Source organism: Podarcis bocagei (assembly GCF_964188305.1).
Source record: "Podarcis bocagei genome assembly, chromosome: 2".
NCBI lineage: Eukaryota > Metazoa > Chordata > Lepidosauria > Squamata > Lacertidae > Podarcis > Podarcis bocagei.
In genome coordinates, this window is record NC_138126.1 from 25,644,760 (window position 1) to 25,671,651 (window position 26,892).

General features: G+C 48.4%; 1 protein-coding gene and 1 long non-coding RNA gene across 4 annotated transcripts in view; one reads left to right on the forward strand and one right to left on the reverse strand.

The window, feature by feature from the left end:
* The window catches only part of LOC308580341 (laminin subunit beta-1-like), a 69,685-nt gene that overhangs the window by 25,195 nt on the left and 17,598 nt on the right, over nt 1-26,892 (forward strand). For all 3 annotated transcript variants that reach the window (XM_081181716.1, XM_081181714.1, XM_081181715.1), the window contains exons 8-24: nt 17-219; nt 2,609-2,729; nt 3,399-3,587; nt 4,776-4,955; nt 6,555-6,667; nt 7,015-7,094; nt 8,495-8,651; nt 9,415-9,567; nt 10,468-10,626; nt 11,732-11,853; nt 17,948-18,068; nt 18,347-18,539; nt 20,269-20,412; nt 22,107-22,338; nt 23,209-23,372; nt 24,972-25,196; nt 26,641-26,855. In XM_081181716.1, the coding sequence (XP_081037842.1) occupies nt 17-219; nt 2,609-2,729; nt 3,399-3,587; nt 4,776-4,955; nt 6,555-6,667; nt 7,015-7,094; nt 8,495-8,651; nt 9,415-9,567; nt 10,468-10,626; nt 11,732-11,853; nt 17,948-18,068; nt 18,347-18,539; nt 20,269-20,412; nt 22,107-22,338; nt 23,209-23,372; nt 24,972-25,196; nt 26,641-26,855 (2,771 nt within the window). The remainder of the gene's footprint in view (nt 1-16; nt 220-2,608; nt 2,730-3,398; nt 3,588-4,775; nt 4,956-6,554; nt 6,668-7,014; nt 7,095-8,494; nt 8,652-9,414; nt 9,568-10,467; nt 10,627-11,731; nt 11,854-17,947; nt 18,069-18,346; nt 18,540-20,268; nt 20,413-22,106; nt 22,339-23,208; nt 23,373-24,971; nt 25,197-26,640; nt 26,856-26,892) is intronic.
* Nucleotides 18,492-24,965, reverse strand: LOC308581415. Its single transcript, XR_014005069.1, has 3 exons — nt 24,595-24,965; nt 22,771-22,816; nt 18,492-18,560 (listed from the first exon to the last, which is right to left on the reverse strand). It is a non-coding gene; the product is annotated as an uncharacterized lncRNA (long non-coding RNA).

The window sequence follows — 26,892 nt, forward strand, 5'->3', positions numbered from 1 at the left end:
CTTCCCTCCTGACCAGATCTGTTGCGCGTCACCAACCTGCGGGTGAACTTCACAAAGCTGCACACTCTGGGCGACAACCTACTCGACTTTCGGCATCAGGTGCTGCAGAAATACTACTACGCCGTGTACGAGATGGTGCTGCGTGGGAGCTGCTTCTGCTATGGGCACGCCTCAGAGTGTGCCCCCCTGGCTGGAGCGCCAAGCAGAGTGGAAGGCATGGTAAGGACCTTATCAGTGTTAGCGGAGACTGAGGCGGGGAGTTCAGGTTGCAGCCCTATAGCCAGGAAGACAGGGCAAGGGGACGTACGCTTAGTGGTCGGAGCTCCCATGCTGGGCTTGGCTTTTTGATTAGGAGTATGTGGGCCCCACTGTGTGGGGAGCTTGCGATACAGTTCTCCAACTGTAATTTATATAATAATGCAGTTATGAGGGGAAAGTATGCCTTTAAAAATGAAAATAACATGTAAAAATAATACAGTGGTACCTTGGGTTACATACGCTTCAGGTTACAGACTCCGCTAACCCAGAAATAGTACCTAGGATTAAGTAGTTTGCTTCAGGATGAGAACAGAAATCGTCCTCCGGCGGCATGGCGGCAGCGGGAGGCCCCATTAGCTTCAGGTTAAGAACAGTTTCAAGTTAAGAAGAGACCTCCAGAACGAATTAAGTACTTAACCCGAGGTACCACTGTAACATGCTTCATAGTGGGAGAAATCGCTTGCAAAAATTTGCACACTGGGCGAAATGCACACTAAAAATGAATTTTCATGAGGACTTCTTCCTGTAAAAAAGACAACCCAATAACAACAAACGGATGTGGAAATGTAGAGAACTGAATTGAAGGTTAGAAAAAACTGAAATTGACAGATTCATCTATATCATCTACTACCTGGCAGGTAGTAGAGAGGCTACAACCTTGGTGGTTCTGCTTACTGTATCTCTCGGGAGAATGTGACACACAGACTCCCAATTGTGTGTAGAGAACATGCGTTATTGTACCAAAAGCACAATTTCCGTCAACTGGAAGTGTAGATTCTCTTGTTGGAATCCATTTTGCAGTTTGAGAAAACCTCATTCTTAAGCTTGCAGAGCCGGTGTGGGTGTGTTCTGGGATGGAAAGAGAAGGCATATACAGAGGGAAATTTCCAGCCCGGTGGACATTCCACCTAGACACTTTTTTTTTAATGGTTAAAGTAATTCTCAAACCTTATTCAGGGTTATTTGTTCTCCACAAACATGAGACCTAGAAACCTAGGGTTGTATTCGGTGAAGTCATGCTCTTAAGGCAAGGACTTCTGTCAGTGCAATGAGACTTCCTCTTCCATGCTTGCTCCCTGCATGCTTGCTCCCTGCTCCCATATGCTCTGGATTGCTGGCGGGGGGCGGGAACTTAGAACAGATACGTTGGGGGCGGGGAGGCACAGGGGGGGCACACAGAAAGAGGAGAGGGAGAGGAAGTCCCTTTGTGCAGGCAGAAGTCATTGTCCTAACAGGAGAATAAGAATAAGAATTTATTATTTGTACCCCGCCCATCTGGCTGAGTTTCCCCAGCCACTCTGGGCGGCTTCCACGGGTAGCGCTGTGGGTTAAACCACAGAGCCCAGGACTTGCCGATCAGAAGGTCAGCGGTTCGAATCCCCGTGATGGGGTGAGCTCCCGTTGCTTGGTCCCTGCTCCTGCCAACCTAGCAGTTTGAAAGCACATCAAAGTGCAAGTAGATAAATAGGTACCGCTCTGGTGGGAAGGTTTCCGTGCGCTGCTCTGGTTCGCCAGCAGCGGCTTAGTCATGCTGGCCACATGACCCGGAAGCTGTACGCCGGCTCCCTTGGCCAATAAAGCGAGATGAGCGCCACAACCCCAGAGTCAGTCACAACTGAACCTAACGGTCAGGGGTCCCTTTACCTTTACCCCGCCCATCTGGCCGAGTTAATAATAATAATAATAATAATTTATTATTTGTACCCTGCCCATCTGGCTGGGTTTCCCCAGCCACTCTGGGCGGCTTTCAACAAAGATTAAAAATACATTAAAATGTCACACATTAAAAACTTCCCTGAACAGGGCTGCCTTCAGATGTCTTCTAAATGTCAGGTAGTTGTTTTATCTCTTTTACATCTGGTGGGAGGGCGTTCCACAGGGCGGGTGCCACTACCGAGAAGGCCCTCTGCCTGGTTCCCTGTAGCTTTGCTTCTCGCAGTGAGGGAACTGCCAGAAGGCCCTCAGCGCTGGACCTCAGTGTCCAGGCAGAACAATGGGGAGGGGGAAACGTTGCTTCAGGTATACTGGGCCGAGGCCGTTTAGGGCTTTAAAGGTCAACACCAACACTTGGCTGGGTGCAACCCTCGCTCTTAAAACAAATCAAGCTGCTTGTATTCTTTAAGGGTTATTAGAACCTGTTACAGGACTGTGTTCACATAGCTTCTGACTATATGGCCATCAGCCACGCTTTGCCGTCTTGGGCTCCAGGTCACATGGGGCCTACTCAGCAGCACCCAGGCACAAGAGGTCCTTCTTATAAATATCTCCATGCTGAGCGGCACTCTGCTTTCATTTCCCTGGGCTGGGCCAAGGCTCTGGATGCCCCTCTCACCAGTCTCCTCTGCCCCAGATCCACGGACGATGCGTGTGCAAGCACCACACCAAGGGCCTCAACTGCGAGCTCTGCAAGGACTTCTTCCAGGAGTTGCCATGGAGACCAGCTGAGGCCCACAACCCACACGCCTGCAAAGGTGAGGGTGTTTTTGCGTGTGCCAGAAGGTGTGGGGAATTGGGTGGCGAAGCAGTGGGAGTCAACGGAAGGAGGTCTTTTCCTGGGGGAGGGGGCCTGGCATGTTTGGGAATGGCTGCACCCCCTGGCTTTGGGCAGATAGGTAGCAGAGGCCGGGTAGCACTGGAAAAGCTAATCAACTATGGGAGGGCAATGAAGCAGTCACAATTCCATTTATTTACAAGTGGAAGAAATTCTCAGAAGTGTATGTGTAGGCCTGGACAGGCTACCAAACAAGAGTTCCTTGTCCTCTGTCTCCTGTTTCTAAGGCTTCTGTATGCAGGCATTGGTGGTTCCTTGGTCTTGCCTAACATTTTTAAGAAATGATGTTGTGCAGGCTCTTACAGAAGAACTTAAGAAGAGTTCTGCTGGGTCAGTCCTATGGCCTGTGTAGTTCAGCATCGTGTTCTCACAGTGGCCAACTAGATGTCCATGGGAAGCCTGCAGCAGCAGCCACAAATAGCACACACATGGGGCAGGTGAGAGCCTCAGCAATAGCAGCAATGGTGGCCTAGCCTACGGGTTTACGATACTGTTACATGGGTGCAATTCAGGTCACAGAAAAGGAGGAGCGAGCGGAATAAGCAGGAGTTTGCGGCGCCCTTTAACTTTGCCCCTGGCTTCTCCACAGAGTGCAACTGCAACGAGCACTCCCACAAGTGCCACTTCGACATGGCCGTGTACCTGGCCACGGGCAACACCAGCGGCGGGGTCTGCGACGAGTGCGAACACAACACCATGGGCCGCCACTGCCAGCTCTGCAAGCCCTTCTACTACCGCAACCCTCTGGCTGACATCCGTGCCAGCACGGCGTGTATCCGTGAGTGTCCTTCTATCGTCCCAGTCGCTGTCTCTTTATTATGATGATGATGATGAATCGTGATGTGAATCGCCTCGAGCAGGGTTTACTGTGGGGAGACAGCATACAGATAAACGGCAGCTGTGATCCCCAGCAGTATTGATTTTTATCGTTTCATGCCATTTTTGAGTGGTGTGGGATTCCGGGCATTCCAGGCCCTCACCCAGGGTTCGTGTTTCCTTTGCAATGAGGCACAGTGGAGACTGTGGTGTCTTTATGATAGATGGCTCATTGACTCATATACACAACCTGAGCCATGAGACGGAAGGGTTGACCGTGTTACAGTCCCAAGGCGGTCTTGCTTCTCCCTTAGCCACAGCCTTGGATCGCAGCAGAAACCAGGCATGGCTCTGTGCCGGCTGTTTTGCCATAATAAAAATTGATTGAGAGGCCTGGCTCTATCTCTAGCTTGCTGCTTTACTTCTAGGTCACATCATTCAATTCTCCACTCTGGCCTTTTGCTTTTATAAGTAGTAGACAGTTGAGAGAGGAAGGCCCATCCATTTGACCTCTGGCACAGAGCTACTTTTTTTGTTCCATTAGCAAAGTGGGCCATTACCAGCCTGGCCTGGCTATTCCGACAATTGAATCTGTGCTGGATCCAGGAATTAGAAGCGGGGCTCAGGCATACAGCCTAATCCCCCCCCCCAAAAAAAAACCACTTATAACAGTACGTAATTGAGAACATTGGCAGACTTTTGCCTGTCAAATTTCAGCGGTGCCCTCTCTCTCTTGATGAAATATTTTCACAATGGAAGAAACCTATATATGAAACAAGTAACAAAAGGAACACATATTATGAAATACTCCACAACTAACAGACTGTGCTGAACCTGCTAGCATTAAAAAAAAAATGAAAAAAAGCAAATGCAAAAGTTTTTTAAGCCACGTATCTGTTTAGTCCTGCTGGCCACATGACCCGGAAAGCTGTCTGTGGACAAACGCCGGCTCCCTCGGCCTGAAAGCGAGATGAGCAACCCCATAGTCGCCTTTGACTGGACTTAACCGTCCTGGAGTCCTTTACCTTTACCTCTTCTTGTTTCTCCTTAATGAAACTTGTGTGATTGGAAGGGAACATAAAGGCAGAGTCCCTTTTAATGTAAGTTGTAAAGGGGACCTGAACAGTATCCAATTTCTTTTGTCCCACAGCATGTGACTGCGACCCAGTGGGCTCCTTGGATGGTGGGGTTTGTGACAGTCATACAGATGCGATGCTGGGCATGATCGCTGGGCAGTGCCGCTGCAAAGAGAACGTCAAAGGCGTGCGTTGCGACAGCTGCAAAGAGGCCTTTTACGGACTGAGCCGCAATGACCCTCTTGGGTGCCAGCGTTAGTATCGGTGACTGTCTGGGGTCACCAGACTTTGTGGGGGCAGGTGTGGAATCAAGTCGTGCCAGCATGGATACAGGGTGTGTGTGGGGGGGGAGGGCTAGATATCTGGGTTGTTCCAGAGGCAGCGGCCGGTGCAAAATGCGGCAGCTAGGTTGCTTGTGGTGGCCAAACACCCACAGCATTTAACCCCTTGCTAGCGGGATTTGCCCTGGCAGCAATCTGGGGATAGGCCAAGTTCAAGGTGTTGCCATTAATGTATAAGGCCCTATGCAGCTCAGAACCAGACTACTTGAAACACACCCAGTATATTTGTGTGTTCTGTGGGAGGGTGTCTCCTGCCACTGGCGGAAGAAGAGGAGTGCGCAGCTGCCCCCCTGCCCACACTGGGTGCCACGCCCCCAGGACGTGTGCCACGCCCCTTGACACACGCTAGCCCCGCCCCCCCAGTGCCAGAGCATGAAGCTCCGCCACTGTCTCCTGCAAGCTCAAAAGGTCTCAGAAGTCCTCAGAAGAACATTTCTCACAAGATATAACAGGGGCCCACTCTCCGCACTTTCCAGAAATAAATGAAGATGTTTTTTGTTTCAGCCAGATGGATGGGGTTTTGCCATGAGAGTCTATTCATATTAAAAAGGGACGTGGGCGGCGCTGTGGTCTAAACCACTGAGCCTCTTGGGCTTGCTGATCAGAAGGTCGGCAATTCAAAACTGTGCGATGGGGTGAGCTCCCGTTGCTCTGCCCCAGCTCCTGCCAACCTAGCAGCTTGAAAGCACGCCAGTACAAGTAGATAAATAGGTACCGATGTGGTGGGGAGGTAAATGGCGTTTCTGTGCGCTCTGGCTTCCGTCACTGTGTCCCGTTGCGCCAGAAGCGGTTTAGTCATGCTGGCCACATGACCTGGAAAGCTGTCTGTGGCCAAACGCCAGCTCCCTCGGCCTGAAAGTGAGATGAGTGCCACAACCCCATAGTCGCCTTTGACTGGATTTAACCATCCAGGGGTCCTTTACCTTCTACCTTTATTCATTTTCTTATCATTTTGTTTTAAATGCATTGGTTGTTTTAAAAATAATTTATTGCACATTGCCTTGAAATGATTGCATAGAGGACGATGGATAAATTAGTATTCTTATGAACAACAGTAGTAACACTTCTACCACAATTTGGATTTTTTTCTGTTCGGCTTCAGGCACCAACATGTCTGGAATCTGAATGGCACTTCCATTTCATTGCTTCGTACAGTTTCCAGCCTTTCCCAAGCCCCCTACTTCTTGCTCTCCTATAACCAGTGTTTTGTGAGTTCTAGCCATCTATCTCGCAGCCGGGACAATGGGATTAAAAATTCTAAATTATTCAAAAAGTTGTTCCTTTTGGCTCAAAACAACGCAACCTGTGCATTCAGGAGACACATCTGATTTGATTTAATGTATTCTGCTTGCAGAATCTGGGTGTTTGCAGTTGCGGGGGGGGGGAATGGGGGGGTAGAATTCTGCCTCGAATTCTGGAGCCCTGCTGAGCTGGCCCAGGAGATGGCTTAGCCTTGTGCCTGGCATAGCCGGATGTAAACCCATGGAAAGTGCTAGTTATGTGTGTTCTCAGCCTGCAGGTGTGACCCTCGTGGGATTATCCCAGGTAGCCTTCCCTGCGACCACATCAGTGGCGACTGCTACTGCAAGCGATTTGTCGCCGGGAGATACTGCAACCAATGTTTGGTGAGTGGGTGCTGCGGAACCGTTAAAAGGCGTGATGCGGATACTCCAGGCCTGAATATGCTTTAGAGAGCCAGTGTGGTGTAGTGGTTAAGAGCGGTGGACTCGTAATCTGGTGAACCAGGTTCGATTCCCCGCTCCTCCACATGCAGCTGCTGGGTGACCTTGGGCCAGTCACACTTCTCTGAAGTCTCTCAGCCCCACTCACCTCACAGAGTGTTTGTTGTGGGGGAGGAAGGGAAAGGAGATTGTGAGCCGCTTTGAGACTCCTTAGGGTAGTGATAAAGCGGGATATCAAATCCAAACTCTTCTTCTTCTTTAGTTGAACTAGTGGTCTTTTTCCTCCACAGCCTGAATACTGGGGTTTGAGCAATGATATGGCTGGCTGCCGGAGCTGTGCTTGTGATTTTGGAGGTGCCTACAGCAACAGGTTGGAATGGAAGGGACATGGGGTGGGGTGGGGGAGGGGAGGGGAGGGGAGGGGAAGGAGGTAACAGGGCTCCGTGGCTGGCAAAGGGAGGGAAGAGTGCAGGGGTGGCCAACGTCTAAATTCTCAGGGGCCACTCAGGTGTCCAGGGGATGGAATTAGCGCTCCAATTGGAGAACAGCCTTTACCAAAGGTGTCATGGGCTTTGAAGACACTCGAACTCAGGACACAAGGGAGAAACGTGCTAAGAGAAAGGCACTCTTGGCAAACCCACACCGTGATCAATTCCCGCCCGGAAGCCAATGTCCCCACTGTGGAAGGACGTGTGGATCCAGAATTGGTCTCCACAGTCACTTACGGGCTCATTGTTTATGGAAGACAATCTTACTCGGCTAGGAGTGATTGCCAAAGAAAAAAGAAGAAGAGTGTTCAAGCTCTGTACTACATCTGGCGCCATCTCTCACTTCGCAGCACTGTACGGAAGCATGGAAAATAAATAAAAAGGTTGCTTTTGCAGTGAAGGTCATGCAAGCATATTTTAACCTTCTTAATTGCAGCTTGTTTTAATTGTAAGTGATTCTGTGAGGCCCCATCTGAGCAGTACATTTAAAGCAGTATCATATCACTTTAAACACTCATGCCTTCCCCCACAGCCAACAACTCTAGTTTGTTTCTATTATTATTATTATTATTATTATTATTATTATTATTATTATTATTATTATTATTATGCTGCAAGATCTTAGGTGATCTGTATTCCCCTCAGAGAGCCACAATTCCCAGAGTTCCCTCCCTGGAAGAGGGATGAATTATGAAACTACTCTGAGAATTGTAGCTGCGCGAGAGGAAAATAGGGGGTCTCTTAAAACTTCTCAACACCCTTGACAAACTACCGTTCCCTGGATTCTATGGAGGAAGCTTTGACTTTTAAAAAAATGGCACAAGGCTGCTTTAAATGTGTAGTGCAGAGTTGTGATTGTAAAAAAAGCAGAACTTGCTATACTTGCACATTGCTGCACATGGTGGCTTTTTTTGGGTCTAGGACAGTGGTAGGGAAACTCCATCCCGCAGGCCTAATTAGACCCACCTGGCCTCCCCATTTTGACTGCCATGTGGTTTGGCCCAAAACCATACCCAGCTCTCCGTTACCTGAGGCCAAGCACTGGACAGGTAAACACACGGGGTCAAATGGATAAGGAAGAATTCGGAGCGCACTCTTTAAGTGCCCTCCCGATTCTTTCTTTCCAGCTGCAGCTTAAAGCAAATCAAGAGACTGTTTACTTGAGTGTGCAACCTCCCTCTCTCTTTTGCACCCCTTTTGCCGAACCTACTCCAACGGCAGGGCTCAACTATTCTGCCATTGTTCTCATTCTCTGGCTGACTGTCTGTCTCTCTCTCTCCAGGTGTTCCATGGATGATGGGCAATGCCCCTGTCGGCCCCATCTCATCGGGCGTCAGTGTGATGAAGTGCAGCCAGGGTTTTTCTGCATGCCCCTGGACTATTATATGTATGAAGCAGAGCATGCCACAGGACTTGCACCAACCCATCAGGGCCTGCCAGTGAGTGCACTGGGACAGAGGAAGGGAAAGGGGAGCGTGAGACCCCAGGACATAGAGCGAGGGGGGCTGTGTCTGGAAAACTGCTAGTGAATGCGGGTTACTTGTCCATTTCTTGCATTTCTTGTGGGTGTTGTCCAAGAGACCTTGTTGTCTCTGGGGCACACACACCTTCATGGGGACTGAAAAGTTCCCAGCCCAACTTACTGGCCTAAATCAGAACCTTGCATACACTGACCCACTTGCATGCCACAAATTCATTCATGAATTCATGAATTCAGAATGTTTTGTATGTGGAAGCGCATGAGCATGTAAGGCACATCACCACAGAGGTATATGCAGGTAAGGAGAAAATTCATTAAAAATGTCCTGGCGGCTCAACTAGTCAATCATGGGCTGGTAGGATGGAAGGCAAGGAGGGCCAATGATAGGTGGAACCAGAGCCAATGGCAGGCAGAGCCAACTAATTCTAGTTTCGTCCCCATTCTCCTCCCTGCTGACTTCCAGAAGGACAACACTTTTAAGTAAAAAGCCAAGCAAGTGTGGACCGAATGAGACTGGTGGGGCAACTCCCCAGTTGCCCATATGGGACAACCTCCATTGGCCAAACCATACAATATAGGGTAGTTCCATGGGCTCCCTCTTTGCCTTGGCAGCCTCAGTGAGCCTTTCAAAGCCCCTTGGTTGCTGTATGGCTGAGGATGGAAACGGTTAGCAGGAGCAACCAATGGTGTTGGAAATAAAAAATTTCCTCGCTTTGTTGTAGGGTGCCTTGCGGCCCGAGGCCCCTGTGGACTGTGTGGAATATTACAACGGGGTCCAGAACGGGCGCAAAGTGAGGCTGCGACGCCAGCACAGCACGATCAGACTCTTGCAGCAGCGAGCGGCGCTCCGAAGAGCCAGGCAACTTCAGCAGAAGGTGACCGAAATAGGGTGGGAGAGAGAGGATGCTGGGGGAAACCAGGGAAGGAAGTCCAGGGTGGTCAAGGGTGGTTTGGACCAGAGCTCCAGGCTGCTCAGTAGAGGTGTTGTTGGTCCATAAAGCTGAGCTGAGGAGCAGCCACTTGGGTCTTCTTGGTCAACTATGTTAATTATTTGCCTTGCACTAAGCCAGAAGGTAAAAGATACACTTGAATAGACACTATGCACTTCGTCATTGCAATCTGTTAAAGGCATCCTCTGTGAGCTGTGCGTGCCCGTGATTTTACGCAAGTAGAATTCAGGTGCTTTGTGGTTGGTCAGGAATGTCCTCGGGTTCCCGAAGGCACCTAGCCTGCCTCTAGGAGTGTCAGATGGAGTGTCAGTTCCATACGGGGACTAACTGAGCGGTTTAACAACCCCCTTGGGCCAATACCCGGTCCGTGGGCCATAGTTTGCTGACTCCTGACCTAATGACTGCAGTTAGCAGTCCGGGAAGTTCGCAGGACGAAAAGAAGATGGAAAAGAGAGAGAGTGGCAGCATGCCTTGACCTTTTACCAGGTCTGGAAAAGTCACGCACATCCACTAGTCACATTCAAGGAAGGATGCTCCAGGCCAGGAGGAACAGGAAGTTTCAACTGGCTGGACCAAACATTCCCTTGCATGTCCACTCTAGGAAAACAAGGAATGTTGTACTTGACTGCTCCCAGTGGATTCCAACCCACAGGAGGTGATACCAGGTTCAATCCCCAACATCTCCTTGTAGGGCTGGGAGAGACCCCTGGCTGAAACCCTAGAGAGCCACTGTCCATAGGCAATACACATCTAGATGGTCTGACTCAGTGCAATGCAGCTCCCTATGTCCCTGCGGCTTTGCTGATGTAATGTTTTCACCCGCAGCCTGATGTGGAAGTCATGCAACGTGAGCATACAGGTCACATGATTACATGGACTGGCCCCGGCTTTGCACGCGTGAGGGATGGAGCTGGTTTATCCTTCCATATCGACAACATTCCCTACCCCATGGAATATGACATCCTGTTGCGCTATGAGCCTGAGGTGCGTGGAAGGAACTGGAGTGGGTGTGGCTGGTGCTTGTTGTTCAGGGGAGAAGTTCTGGCATTTTCCTGAATGCTTGCATTATTGGATCATAAATTGATTGATGGGGGGGGACTGTAGCTGGGAGAATGAGAATATTTTCATGATGCTTATCATAATAATGCTTAATCTTTACATAATAATTAAGTTCTCAGAGCACTTCACATAAACACTGATAGCAACCTTGCAAAGTAGGCCATCCCCCATATTACACACAGATGGATGAGACTAAGGGATAGATTTGAAGCAGGGACTTACCAGCTTATAACTCACACCCTTTCTGGAGTTGGAGAGTGGTCAAATAGCAGTAGAAAGGAGGATTTGCCCCAGTTCTTTTAATCTATGCCCATCAACTGGGAATTCGATCCATATTACACATTGTGGAAAGAGTTCCTGGCTTGATAACACCGTGAGCGTAGTTAATTAAAAAGGATGCTTTATTGTCAAAACAAACAGATAGTTCTTCAGTTGGCAGTAACCCTTCCCTGGGAGATGGCTGCAAACCTTCGCTGGGAGATGGCTTATTCATGACAAGCCAAGAGTCAGGAACAAGTTCCCCACCTTTGGCACAGGGATGGAGGTGTCACTGGTAGGGCAAGGGATAAGAGCTGGCGGGTTTTCGGCGGAGAAATGGTCCTTAAGCAAGATTTTCCTCTAGCCCATGGGTAGGCAAACTGAGGGATCCGGCCCAATCGCCTTCTAAATCCAGCCCGCGGAGGGTCCGGGAATCAGCATGTTTTTACATGAGTAGAATGTGTGCTTTTATTTTAAATGCATCTCTGGGTTATTTGTGGGGCATAGGAATTCGTTCATTTATTTTTTCAAAATATAGTCTGCCCCCCCCCCACAAGGTGTGAGGGACAGTGGACTGGCCCCCTGCTGAAAAAGTTTGCTGACCCCTGCTCTAGCCTTATAGCGAATATCCACTGCTAGGGTTTTGTGTTGTTGTTTTTTGCCATATTACGTTTTGCAGCAAGGCTATCTCTGAGGCTGTCCACCTGGTGGGCCTGGTGGGGATTGTATTCTCTGGGACGGCTGCTTTAAACCTGCTGTGTCTCCTTCTCAGTCCACAGAGGATTGGGAAGCTGTCGTCAGCGTCAGCTCGCGGGCGTTACCCATGAGCCCTCGCTGCGGCAACGTGCTGCCCTCGGAGCAGATGTATCGGGAAAGCCTGCCCCATAGTTCCAGGTAAGAATGAGAGGAGGAGGGGGAGGAGAAGCAGCCCCACTGGGCACAGTGTGGGGAGGGAGCTTCCTTGACTCAAGAGAGACCCACAGCATGTCAGTGAGAAGTTTTATTGGAAATCAAGTCCTCATGGATTATGTCCTCTTTTTTAAAAAAAAAAATCAATTCCAAATTGTTTACCACACTGGAGTCTGCTATTGCTGGTTTTTATTACATGTCTCGAGTCACTAATAACCACTTCAGGTTCTTGGGTTATAAAAATAATGTGTGGCTGACAGCCTGAAATGGGTTTGGCCAATTACTGTATTCTCTGCAGTCACTTTGTTCCCAGAACAGGAGCCAGGAGCCAGAAGTGTATTTTGCTTTGCAGCTTGCTTCGCCTTTTCCCTGAAAATGTAACATGAGGGGCTAGATAAAATTGCATATGCAGGTGTGTGTATGTATCTATATTATCTGTTAGCAGACTTATAAAGAGTTTTATCTGCAGGTGTTTGCTTTTCCTACAGGCAACAGTGAAGATTTACTCTTCTGCACAGACACAAAACGGGACGCGGGTGGCGCTGTGGGTTAAACCACAGAGCCTAGGACTTGCCGATCAGAAGGTTGGCAGTTCGAATCCCCGCGGCGGGGTGAGCTCCCGTTGCTCAGTCCCTGCTCCTGCCAACCTAGCAGTTCGAAAGCGCGTCAAAGTGCAAGTAGATAAATAGGTACCGCTCCGGTGGGAAGGTAAACGGCGTTTCCGTGCGCTGCTCTCGTTTGCCAGAAGCGGCTTAGTCATGCTGGCCACATGACCCGGAAGCTGTACGCCGGCTCCCTCGGCCAATAAAGCGAGATGAGCGCCGCAACCCCAGAGTCGGTCACGAAAGGACCTAATGGTCAGGGGTCCCTTTACAGACACAAAACACACACAAAAATTACAAAACACTTCCCAGCACCAGTGCAAGTAGACTTGTACCTTCTACGTTACAGCTGTAAGAAATAAATCATGCTTATTGTTTCAACATCCTGATTGTTGCAGGCAGCGCTTTGGCACAGCTGACGGAGCACGTGGTTTTTCTGTTATCTGAGTATTTGCTGATGGATTGACTGAGTCTTTACCATAATTAACTGGAGAGCTCATGGGTTTGTGGTTAGGAAATAGTTGGTATTTTGGTTTGGCTATGGGCCCTCTACACGTACTGGTGGCTTTTGGTACTACAAGATGTAACAGAAACAGCACAATTAACTGTTCCCTTCTCTGATCTCATTCCAAGCTTCTTACGCTGGAGTTTCCTTTTTGGAGCCTGCTATTGTCTGTCTATTTGTATTACATTATTATAACTAATAACCAGTTTCATTCCCGTAAGTGTAACAACTAGTATTTGCAGGGATCTTACTAATCACCAGTTCCATTCACGCAAGTACATAGTATGTTGTATTTGGGGGATCTGAACGTTTTATGTAGGATTTCCTATCCTCCAGCTTTTCAGTGTTTTTTGTTTTGTTTAATTTTTTTGTCATGTTATTATTTCTTTTAACTTTGCCGCTCTTTGTTTTGTATTATCTGTAGAGAAGTATACCCAGTTTTTCAAAGTGCTGTATTTTTTGCTCTATAGGACTCACTTTTCCCCTCCTAAAAAGTAAGGGGAAATGTGTGTGCATCTTATGGAGCGAATGCAGGCTGCGCAGCTATCCCAGAAACCAGAACAGCCAGAGGGATTGCTGCTTTCACTGCATAGTGATCCCTCTTGCTGTTCTGGCTTCTGAGATTCAGAATATATTTTTTTCTTGTTTTCCTCCTCCAAAAACTAGGTGCGTCTTGTGGTCTGGTGCGTCTTATAGAGCAAAAAATATGGTACATCCTTCTCTTGTCTCAGGCATTTGTGGAATGGGTTTTCAGGTGTGATGGGCTTGTGAGGGTATGGATTATGTGAGGTCATTGCACTACAAAAAAACAACAACCCTACCCTATTGTTGTGTACTATATTCAAGTATATCAAAGTGTCCCAGTGAAGAGGGGACATTTTCCATAAAAAATAGCATTAGTTCTCAGCTGCTCAGTTGGAACACAAAAAGTCCCATGGAACCTAGAGACTACAGTAACTAGTCGATTGACACTAGCAATTGTGTATCAGATTTATAATGAACAGACAATTCTATATTACAATTATTTGGGGGTAGATGGGAGATACTTTCTGTATGCTCCGGAAATCATATCCTTTGCGTGGTTAGCCCAGGAAGGGAGGGGCAAAATGCACAGCTAGAAAATTTTAAATGGCTGACACAATCTTTGAGTTTGAACAATCAACCTGTTAACTGCACGTTCGTTCTGATTTGTTTGTGAGGAAGGTGATGCTGTGTCAGGCAAATATTATCCCACACTTTCCAGAGCATTTTCCCTGTTACTTTTAATATCACAAAAGTCTGGGGTTGTTTTTGAAGGGGAGAGGGGAAGCTAGTTTGTTGCACAAGAGCTCCAAATTAACTTTAATTGTGAAACCTGAATTTGCCAGTATGTGATTGAATCCTACCTCAAAATAGCCACAGCCTGGAAGCACCTTTTTTTGTGTGTGTGAGGGGGGAGAGCAGATGGTTGCGCTCCATGATTCTTCGGTTACAGGTAAGATGGAAACCTTCCCTTTGGGCTGTAGTCCATCTCTGGGTAAAAACTAGTTTTATGGAACCTGTTAAGTTGTGGGTGAACATATCAGACGACACAGCGATTCTTCAAACAGCTCTTGTTTACTCACAGGCCAGAACAGAACTGAACTGAAGGGTTCAGCCAGCCTGCTTATATAGAGCTCCACTACAACGCAACAGTAACCACTTTCTGTAACTATCCAATCACTGAATGTCACTTTCGATCCCTTATTTGCATATGTGGACCTGAGTGAAAACTATCTACAGTATCCCCCTGCTGGCCCAGGGTGAAAACTTCAGTACCTAACAGAACCTATTCCACCTTCCCCTGATCCACACTTCTTCCATAGCTCTTAGTGGGGTGCAGAAGGCATTTGTGCTGCCGTTCTCAACACACCCCTTACGTGTAGCGATTAGAGGGCTAGACAAGGGTTAGGGCGACCCAGTCTCAAATCTCCACTCAGGCCACAATCTCACTGAGTGGCCTTCCTTGTAGGGAGGCTGTGATCATAACATGGAGGGCAGGACCATGTACACGGCTCTGAGCTCACTAGAGGAAGGCTAGGATAAGACATTAACAAATAGGCGAACGAATTATGGCGAGAGACGAACTTCTTATCTGACAGGCCTGTGCAATTTTAGAACCTCAGAATCTTTCTGGGGCTGCCACATTTGTATTCTAGCAGCCCTATTGGGGGAATGAGGGGGAAGCAAGAAAACTGAAATATACTCAGAGTCGCAAAGTGATTTCATGCTCTTTATTTAGCTCATAGTGGTGAGGAGGAATGAATGAATGTCCCCTCACAGTATCTGCTTTATATACATTATTTACACAATGGGCTGCACATGATTGGCTAATTCCGGAATTCTACTGTAAGCCAATCAGGTTGTGGATTCACTTCTATCTGGAGCAGGATTGGGTGGCTCCTGCCAACCAATCATACTGCTGCATTGTTCTAGGACCAATCAGACTGCTGCATTCTGAATCCTATTGTTCTAGGACCAATCAGACTGCTGCATTTTGGATCCTATTGTTCTAGGACCAATCAGACTGCTGCAGTTTGGATCCTATTCAACTCAGTACATAACAAAAACAAAAAACCCTCAGCCCCCAAATCTGAAAGGCTACTCCTCATCCACCCCTTTTCAAGATCCCCTTTCATCTTCTTTGAAATTTGTTCTCCCTCTTTGCTAATGGTTCGGAACATTTCCTGGGTTTTAAAAAGAAAAGGAAGGAAGGAAATGGGGCATACAAGTGTTTCCCCTGAAGCAGTTTGATGGTTTGAATCGTTGCCACCCTCTTTTATCGCTGGCAGGCAGGTTGGTGAAATGAAAGAAGCGGCTCTCATTGTTCCCTCAGAAAAAGATTATCTAAGGCAGCGGAACAAAGCAGACCCACTGCAGTCTGCAGGCAAAGGGTCACCCCCCCCCCTCCTGACAGCTATTAGAGGTTGGCTGGTTATTGTTATGCCCTGGCAGAGACAGTTATTCAGGTTCAGATAAAAAGATGAGGTAAAATTTATAATTTAGACTCGTGGCAGAGGCAGAGAGCACACAAAAAACCTCAAAAGCCTTGCCAATATTTTTTAAAGAATGGCACAAAGCAGGACTCTATAAACAAAATATTGGGGGTGACGGGGGTGGCAGAGAAATCCCGCATATTAGAGAATGGTATATGTGGGAAATGCCCACTTTGATTAAAATGACCAAGATACTATGGGTTAAATATGGGGAAAAGAAGATAAATTTGAATGAGGCTAGTGAAAGTTTAAGGAACTTCAGAGCAGTAAGCAGGGGGAAAGTAATTATAACCCTTTTATAATATCATGGCTAAGTAGGGTTTCATTCAAAGGGGCCTCCTCATCGGTAATGATAACTATCAGAGGCTCGAATGAGCATCATTGCATGTTTTGTCTGCTTTATTTAATTATTATTCTATTATTATTATTATTATTATTATTATTATTATTAGGCTTGCCATAACTGTTAAGAAAGGGGTTTGCTTGGAAAAGAAGTTTATTGTTAGGTTATTATTTTGTATTGTTGTTGTTTGGGGAGGCAGGCTTTTTTCAGAGGGCAGAACCTCAGATTCAAATTGATTTTTATTGATTTGGGGGGGGGGGTACAGCTACCCCTCGCCCCCTCTTGGCTATGCCCATGAGTTGTTCTTTAATATTTTTTTTAAGAATTGCACCAACAGTTGTCTCAGTAAGCAACCCACTCTGTAACTAACTTCTAATATTATATATAGAGGACTTTTAACTAATATACATAGTGAGGCTATAAATAACAGCCACCAGCCCCTCTCTTCATCTTGTGTTTTGCTTCTCTTTCATCTGCCTGCTCCGACTCTCCACTCTCCTTCCTTGATCTGCCAACTGCCTCTCTAGTCTCCTCTAATGGCCTGGGAATGCTGCTGTCAGTCTCTTCTGAAGGGTAAGGCAGCCTGCACCAATCTAGTGCCTTCCAGATGTTTTGGACTACAACTCCCATCATCCTCAGGCAGTATCCTTGTCATGGCTGGGGGCGATGAGATTCTGTTATGCATGCAAGGCCAAGTGCGAGGCCCTAAAAGGCCTCAGCCCAGTACAGTGGTACCTCAGGTTACATACGCTTCGGGTTACATACGCTTCAGGTATGTAACCCTCTAACCCAGAAATAGTGCTTCAGGTTAAGAACTTTGCTTCAGGATGAGAACAGAAATCGTGCTCCGGCAGCACGGTGGCAGCAGGAGGCCCCATTAGCTAAAGTGGTGCTTCAGGTTAAGAACAGTTTCAGGTTAAGAACAGACCTCTGAAACGAATTAAGTACTTAACCTGAGGTACCACTGTATACCTGAAGTTCTGTGGTGGTGGTGGTGGGGGAAGTGTGATGCAAATGTACTGTGTCTTGGCCTGTATACCAGAAGGAGAATCTCCAGCCCCATCATTTAGCTCGGACACTGAGGTCCAGCGCTGAGGGCCTTCTGGCAGTTCCCTCACTGTGAGAAGCCAAGTTACAAGGAACCAGGCAGAGGGCCTTCTTAGTAGTGGTGCCCGCCCTGTGGAACATCCTCCCATCAGATGTCAAGGAAATAAACAACTATCTGACGTTTAGAAGACATCTGAAGGCAGCCCTGTTTTTAATGACTGATGTTTTAATGTATTTTTAATCTCTGTTGGAAGCCACCCAGAGTGGCTGGGGAGACCCAGCCAGATGGGTGAGGTACAAATAATAAATGATGATGATGTGGATGTGGGTCTCACATGTGATCCAGGCACAATTTGCATGACAGAGGCTGGTGGATGCGCCAGGTCCGCAGCATCAAACTTTGAAAGTGAGCCACATTTTTATCAAGGCAGCTGAGAACGATCCCACCAACCCTCTCCAAGTCCGCAAACACCTGCATTTTATGAGCTGGGTTCCTCAACCCTCTTGGGCATAGTCTTACCCCTTGTGTGTTCTCCGCCTTTCCCCGTCTCTCACCTTTGTCTTCCAGGTATGTGCTCCTGCCACGGCCCTTCTGTTTCGAGCCCAGGAACCATTATGAGATCACCGTGCGATTCCAGCGGGCAGGCGTGGCACAGCGCCACCCTGCAGCCTTCATCCTCGTTGACTCGGTGAGAAAGAGCCAGGTTTTAAATCTTCACACACGCACACTCAAAAAACAGTGATGTGCCAATGTCCAGCACCACTCAAGCAAAAGAGATTCTGCAGAAGTTGCCAGAGTCTTTCTGGGAATGCGTCTCAGCACCTTCTGAGGTAGATTTCTGGACCTGCTACACACGTTCCCAGTTAGCAAGTCCCCTCCTGTGTGCTACATAAGCAGCTGAGCCAACTTCAGTCCTTGTCCCAACCAGGCCAGACGTTTCCTGACGTGTCTCCCTCCTTGCTACAGCTGGTCCTTCTGCCCCGTGTGACGGAGCTGCCCGGGCTCCATGGTAGTAGTCCTGCAGCGGTGGAGCGCCGGGAAGCGTTGGAGCGCTATACCTGCCTAGAGGTTTTCCGCATGGCCACCATGCCCGACCTGGCTGAGACCTGTGCCCGCCTGCTGTGCAGCATCTCTGCCCTGATGCATGATGGGGCTATGCGTGAGTGATACTTTCTTACGCCTGAGAAAGAAAGCCACTTTGCATACTTTTCTCTAGTCTCTACCATTGTGTGTGTGTGTGTGTGTGTGTGTGTGTGTGTGTGTGTGTGGTTGCCATTTCCACCAACGCACAAAGTCCTGGAATGATGCCAGGTCTCCGGTAATGGCGGGGGGAATGCAAAATGGCGGACAGGTTGTTCATGTTGTTGTTGCTGCTGCTGCTGCTACTTAAAGGTAAAGGTAAAGGGACCCCTGACCGTTAGATCCAGTCGCAGACGACTCTGGGATTGCGGCGCTCATCTTGCTCTATTGGCTGAGGGAGCCGACGTACAGCTTCTGCGTCATGTGGCTAGCATGACTAAGCCGCTTCTGGCGAACCAGAGCAGCTCGCGGAAATGCCGTTTACCTTCCCGCCGGAGCGGTACCTATTTATCTACTTGCACTTTGACGTGCTTTCGAACTGCTAGGTGGGCAGGAGCAGGGACTGAGCAACGGGAGCTCACCCCGTCGCGGGGATTCGAACCACTGACCTTCTGATCAGCAAGCCCTAGGCTCTGTGGTTTAGACCACAGTGCAGCGCTCTTTAAGCAACTTAAGGAAAAAGAAGCAGCTGTGCTGCTGCTAATGGTGAGCCCCACCTGCAATAAATTGTTGAATAATTTATCCTCCCTTTTGGAAAAAAATAATAATGATGAAATAGTCCCATTTCTCTGCCTACAGATTTTGAGAGGCTGCTACTGCATGGCTGCAAGGGACGCGGGTGGCGCTTTGAGTTAAACCACAGAGCCTAGGGCTGCTCTGGTTCGGCCAATAAAGCGAGATGAGCGCCGCAACCCCAGAGTCGGCCACGACTGGACCTAATAGTCAGGGGTCCCTTTACCTTTACCTTACTGCATAGCTGCAGCCTTCTTGAACTAGGTGGTTCAGTTTGCTGCCAGGGCCTAGGACGATGGTTTGTAGAAGGGCTCAATGGCTGAGCGTCTGCTTTACACGCAGAAGATCCCAGATTCAATCTCCAGCATTTGCCAGCCAGTGTAGACAGCACTGAGCTAGATGAACCAATGGTCTGACTCACGGTAAGGCAGCCTTCTATGTTCCTAAGCTGCGGCTGTGGAAATTAAAGGCCCAAATGTTGGTGAGGTGCTGCCTAGAATCAGCAAACCCAGCATTGGTATGGGAGAGGAGAGTTCCTCCGGTTTAACTCACCTTTATGTAAAAAGACTGGGGAAACATGAGAAGAAGAATCTACAGTTCAGAGGTAAACAACTCCCCCCCCCCAAAAAAAAAATTCTGCAGTGGGAATTGTGCAGCGCATCTGTTTTACAAGCTTTTAGCACCGTTGTGAAATATTTCCAGGTATCTCTGACTACAATGGGCCATAGAAACATGCTAATTTTAAAGATAACAAAAACCGAGGTTCTCAGGATTTGGGTGGCATCTGTCTGTCTGATGGATGTTCTAGACTGTAACCTGCTCGATTTTGCCACCTGCGGCCTCACCTTATGAACTTGTATATTGCATTTTACCACATTACTACAAGCAGGAATATTCCTCTTTTGCTCATGTGTATATACGCTCTAGAGTAATGTGCTTGCGTTCAGTGTGTTGGAGCGCATCTCCACTTGTCCCTCTCCCCAGTCTCCTTGGCATTGGGGTGGGGAGGTGAGGGCCCCTCGTCTTTCCCCTGCCTCGCTTACTTCCCTAACCGTTGTGGTTTCTTCCGCCTTCAGCCTGCCAGTGTGATCCCCAGGGCTCCACCAGCAGTGTTTGCCACAAACTGGGGGGGCAATGCCAGTGTAAGCCCAACGTGATGGGTCGGCGCTGTGACCAGTGTGTCCCGGGCACCTACGGATTCGGACCCTATGGCTGCAGCCGTGAGTAATCAAGGCAGGGCCTCCCTCATGGTCATCCTTGTCTTTTCCTCAACTGTTAAGCCTAGTTTTCACTGAGAGTGGAGGGGAAAAATTTGTGGCTGGGCTATATTACCAAAGCTGTCAACTTTCAGATTTGAAAATAAGGGATCAGCAGCCTCGAAAATAAGGGATCAGCAGCCTCGAAAATAAGGGATCAGCAGCCTCGAAAATAAGGGATCAGCAGCCTCACCTATCCCGGGGACAATCTATGGGATATCTAACAATCCGGGATAGCAGTGGGAAGCAGCCGGAAAAGGTGCTGGAATAAGGGAATTTCCTGCCAAAAAAGGGAAGGTTGACAGCTATGTATATTACTGATCCTCAGAGTAGCAAATGGGATCCTGACACAGGGGGGAAGGAGATCCCGCTCTGACTAGGCGCCACCCAGAGACAGCACCCCTGAGCTAGATCCCCTTGAGGAACCAGCTCCCTTTACAAAAGCAGTTTCAGCTCCCCAGTGACCAAGTGCTAAGCTCCAGAACAGATTCTCTGTGGCTTGAGAGGCCCCATCCAGTCATAGAGGCCTCAGTTGAGCAACAGAACTGGACTGGAGCAGACTGTCTTCTTTGGGATTATCGTTATTATATATTTAGGTATTATTCAAGCTCCTACAACTCCAGGCAGTGGTTAAACCGGACTAACCGAAGCCACATCCAAGCCATACATCTATGATCCCACTTTTAAGCAGTCACGACTTCCCCCAAAGAATTGTGGGAAATGTAGTTTTGTTAAGGCTGCGGAGAGTTGTGAGGAGACCCTCCCTATTTCCCTCACAGAGGGAATTGTCCTTGATCTTTGAACCACTCTGGGAATTGTAGCTCCATGAGGGGAATGGAGGTGGGGGTCTCCTCACAACTCTCAGCACCCGTAACAAACTACAGCTCCCATGATTCTTTAATGGAAGGCAGGAATGTTTATCAAGGTGCTTCAAAAGCATGGTGTGAATTTGAGTCGCTCTCTGACCTTAATGTATAGTCCCTTCAAAAAAGGAGAACCTCTTCAGATTGGGATGAGGAGATGGGATTAAGTAACCATCTTCATATTTTATTGTTGTTGTTGTTGTTGTTGTTGTTGTTGTTGTTGTTGTTGTTGTTGTTGTTGTTGTTGTTGTTGTTGTCCCAACTTTTCTCCAAGGAGCTCAGGGCGGCCTGCATGGTTCTCTTTTCCTCTCCAATTTTACCCTAACAGCCACCCTGTGAGGTAGATATTTCTGAAGGGGCAGCCTTGTCTTATTAGTCTCTTGCAGCAGAAACAATCAAAGGCCTTCTCCAGTACCTAGAAATTGTTAATCTTTAAGTTGCCACAATACTCTAGTGTTTTTCCCCCTGGGTCTGTGTGAGGATTTGAACCCAGGGCTTCTGGCTCCTAGGTCAATATGACCACAGCTAGACCCACTTAACGTTGCTGCCACCCACCCCTATTATCCTTTCAGCCTGGGTGGTTACTACTAGAGGTTAAGGAGCTGTGTTTTGGGAGAGCTTCCTGTCTTGTGGATTTGGCAATAGCTGCCATGTTGAACTCTCTGAAAATACCCTGTGCCAGGAAATTGGGCGCAATCTCCATATTAGGGACTTTCCAGAGAACTGTGCCATAATTTCTAATGCTTAATTCGCCCTCACCTGTCACGCTGAAAGCATTGGCCCTTGTCCCCACAGCCTGTGCCTGTTCCCCCGAAGGCTCAGTCTCCAGGATCTGCGAACCAGTAAGCGGGCAGTGCCGGTGCCAACATGGTGCCATCGGACGCCAGTGTGACCAGTGCCCACCAGGCCAGTGGGGCTTCCCGACTTGCCGGCCTTGCCACTGCAACGGGCACTCGGAGGAGTGCGACTTGCACACGGGGGCCTGCCTCCGGTGCCGCGATTACACGGCTGGCCGCCATTGTGAGAGGTACGCATGTGAGATTCATGGGAAAATGTGACGGGATCCCAACTGCAATAAAATGTTGCAGTGTGGAGGGCTGAGTTCGTTATGGCTGGGGGACTCTGGATTGGAAAATGGGATGGAGGGGGTGGACAAGCATCGACTGACAGAGTCCCTTTCCTTCGGAAGATTGGTGCTGGTATTTGACAAGAAACACTAAATATTCCCCTTATTAAAGTGTTTCATTGCAGCAGGTTGTTTTTTTGTCAGAGTCAAACAGCCCCTCTTCCCACATTTTTCCATCTCAAACATGGATATTCTGCCCAAACACACACACACAAACACACACACACACACACACACACACACAGAGAGAGAGAGAGAGGGGGGGGGGGAAGGAAGGAAGGAAGGAAGGAAGGAAGGAAGGAAGGAAGGAAGGAAGAGGCAGAGAGGAGATACCTTTTTTTCTGAATCATGCAGCACAGCTTGGTCCCCTGATACCAGCCTTCAAGGAAAAGATTAGAGCAGGCACTGTTAGCTTGTTTTAGGAGGAAACAGGGAGATTCCACCGGAAGAGAGAGACACTGCGAGAAGCATTGAAAAGAGGCTAAACTGTGGGATGGAGCGTCAGATTATACTAATAAGGCTTATACTGGGGCAAAACCAGCTGTGATGAAGAGTAGCCAGGAGGAACGGGTGATAATTTGACATAAGAGGTGCATATTTTTAGGACCCACCCTACTTTTGTGGTTGTAAGTAGTTTTGAATTGTTTTTAATATTGCGTTTTTAATTGCTGAGCATTAGGATGAAGGGCATTTAATAAATTACTACTAACAACCACCGCCACCTAAGGTTGCTCTTACTGCCTCTGTTCTCCTTTTTTTACCCCATCACAGGTGCTTGGACGGTTACTATGGAGACCCTGTTTTGGGCTCAGGGCAACAGTGCCGTCCCTGCCCTTGCCCTGGGTATCCAGGGTCTCGGCACTATCACGGCATCTCCTGCCATACTGACAGGGAAACCAATCAGATTGTTTGCCTTTGTGCTCCTGGCTATACAGGTAAGGCGTATTGAAAGGGCAAGGGATGCGGTTATATAAGTTGCCATTTTGAGGACACAGCCTCTCAAGACTGTCCTCTAGCACACCTCCACCGCCCTTTCAGATTGCCGCTGTGCTCCATGAAGGGCCGTGACTCAATTGCACAGCATCTTCTTTGCAAGCAGAAGGTCCCGGGTTCGACCCCTGACATTTCCACGTAGGGCTGTGAAACACCCCTGCCTGAAACTTTGCAGAACTTCTGCCAGTCAGAGTAAACAGTACTGAGCTAGACAGACTAATGCGCTGACTCAGTCTTATTATCCTGCTATTAATGACCTCTTCAACGAATGACTTACAGAAAAAAGAACACCCACCACCCAGGTGTCATAATCTGCTAGATCAGCAGTTCTCAGCCTGTGGGTCCCCAGATGTTGTTGGACTGCAACTCCCATCATCCGTGAGCTCTGGCCTTGCTAGCTAGGGGTGATGGGAGTTGTAGTCCAACAACATCTGGGGACCCATAGGTTGAGAAAGGCTGTGCTAGATGATGGGCATTCCACATGTTAGGCTGGTGGCACAACCAGCAAATTTACCGAGTCCCTGATAGGCTTTCATATTTGTGACTAGTTGACTGCATTCAGCTTGGTGGGTTGTAAGTTGTGCAGGCCTGCTCTGCAGCCTGGATCGATCTCCCCTTCTCTTGATTCTCTGCACATGTAAACATATGCACCACTGAGCCCCTGAACCTAACTAGCAGTACAGTATTCCTTCTTGCCTTGAATTCTAGCATCTCCATGGCCCGGCCCTTCCCAGACCCACCTCTACCCTTTACCAGAAACACAACAGAATTGGTTGATTGTGAAGAGGTACACAAAAGGAGGTGAAGGAGCTCCCAATTTTTCTGACCTGGCAACAACCTTTCTAGTTGTCATGATAAAAGTCAGTGAAAACAGTTCAACAGAGTTCCACTTCCCATTGGGCCACAGTGAGAAAAGAGGAGAAATGGCTATCACTAAGTAGTTGTGTGTTCTGTAGGAATGGATTTAGGCACTAGGAGAGGATATATTGTTTAGCTACTGCCCTTCCTTGCTCATGTGAGTGAAATCAGCAGAGTGCCATCATTTGCTGAAACAAGGTTGATTTAACCTTCTAGAAACAATAATCCAGAATGCTTTAAGGAATACTGTCGCCCCTTTTCTTCCCCTTATTTCTTTGTGAAGAAATAAAAGTAGTGTTTACTTACATAATCCAGCTCTTGAAGCATCAGTTACAGAAGCAAAATGAAGGCAGGTTTATAACTACGATCTAAGTCACAAAAGTACAAAATGCAAGTTCAGAAATGGTGTCTGAGCTGCAGAGCTCAGACACATACGTTTGGTCAGCTTGGAAGCGTGGCGAGGAAAGAACTGGCTGCCCAGGCAGGAAGGAAATATGTAGGGCTACAGCTTCCTGCCAAGGTAAACAAAGGAAGTGATCTCACCGAGTTCTCTCTCGCAAAAGCCCTGTGAGCCACAACCCCTTCGTGTGCCCCTCTAGAAAAGCATGTATTGTTGGTTTGACTGCAGTGATGGTCTGCATGTCCTGCTCCCACCCCTCAATAACGCCCCATGTCTCTGGCAGGACCACGGTGTGACCACTGCTCGCCCGGCTATTTTGGAGCCCCTGAGCAGGAAGGTGGAGCCTGCCGCCCCTGCCAGTGCAACAACAACATTGACCCCAGCGACCCCGAAGCCTGTGATCCACACAGCGGCCAATGCCTTCGCTGCCTTTACCATACTGGCGGGCCCCACTGTTCTGAGTGCCAGCCTGGCTACTACGGCAATGCCTTCCAGCGTAGCTGCCGACGTGAGTAGGGTGGCCGGGCCTGGATTGTGAGGATGACTGGGAGGAACTTGTGATTTGAGAATGAGAAGTGGTGTTTGGCAGGCTTTGTTGTGGCTGGGGGAGCCCATGCAGGCTAGAGGAAGGAGGGTATGGCAGGCTTGAGTAGATCTGTAGTCCATGGAACAGAGAGAGCCAGTGTGGTGTAGTGGTTAAGAGCGGTAGTCTCGTAATCTGGGGAACCGGGTTCGCGTCTCCGCTCCTCCACATGCAGCTGCTGGGTGACCTTGGGCCAGTCACACTTCTCTGAAGTCTCTCAGCCCCACTCACCTCACAGAGTGTTTGTTGTGGGGGAGGAAGGGAAAGGAGAATGTTAGCCGCTTGGAGACTCCTTAAAGGGAGTGAAAGGCGGGATATCAAATCCAAACTCTTCTTCTTCTTCATTAGGTAGAGTGAGGTGGTCACTTTAGGTGGTAGTGAAGAAAGCAGCAGCAAGTTGCTGGAGAACAGAGAACAAATAAGAGTTTGCTAGTGAAGATGAGCAGGGTTGATGGAAATTGAAAATGTTATTCTTTGAAGGAGAACTACCTGGAAATGATTTACAGGTGGTATTTAACACCGAGTAGGCTTGCTAAAATGTATAAGACTGAATCTGATAAGTGCTGGAGATGCAAAGAGGTTGAGGGAACGTTCTTTCACATGTGGTGGGCTTGTAAAAGGGTAAAAGAGTACTGGTAAATATTCCATAATGAATTGAAAAAAATGTTTAAAAGTACTTTCCCCTAAAAAACCAGAGTCCTTTTTGTTGGGGATAATTCAGACTGAAATTTCCAAGGTTATTTATGTATGCTACTACAGAGGGACACGGGTGGCGCTGTGGGTTAAACCACAGAGCCTAGGACTTGCCGATCAGCAGGTTGGCGGTTCGAATCCCTGCGACAGGGTGAGCTCCCGTTGCTCGGTCCCTGTGCCTGCCAACCTAGCAGTTCGAAAGCACGTCAAAGTGCAAGTAGATAAATAGGTACTGCTTCGGCAGGAAGGTAACCGGTGTTTCCATGCGCTGCTCTGGTTCGCCAGAAGCTGCTTAGTCATGCTGGCCACATGACACAGAAAAACTGTCTGTGGACAAACGCTGGCTCCCTTAGCCAGTAAAGCAAGATGAACGCCACAACCCCAGAGTCGTCTGCGACTGGACCTAATGGTCAGCGGTCCCTTTACCTTATGTATGCTACTACTGTGGCCTGTGTTTCGTTAGCCCAAAAATGGAAAACGAGCGAGGTCCTAACTAAAGAAGAATGGCAAATTAAGCTGACAGAATATGCGCAGCTTGCAGACTTAACGCGTAGAATAAGAGAACAATAAGAATATACGTTTAGAGAAGACGGGGAAACATTGATTGAATGTATGGGGGGAAATTGTGTACATTTGAAAACGCTGGCAGCATTCAGATAAATTCTCTTTTCCCAAGGCTGTACCTGCAACGAACAGGGCACGCTGCCCTCGCACTGCTCCAAAGGCATCTGCCACTGCGATCGAACTACAGGCAATTGCCCCTGCCGCCCCAACGTGGTAGATAAGAACTGTGACAGGTGCGCCCCCAACTTCTGGGGCTTCGGCAGTGACGTGGGGTGTCAGCCGTGCAACTGTGACCCTGCCCATTCGTTACGGTCAGACTGCAACATGGTAAAGTGGCCGAGCGCTCGAGAGCGTTAGTCTAAGA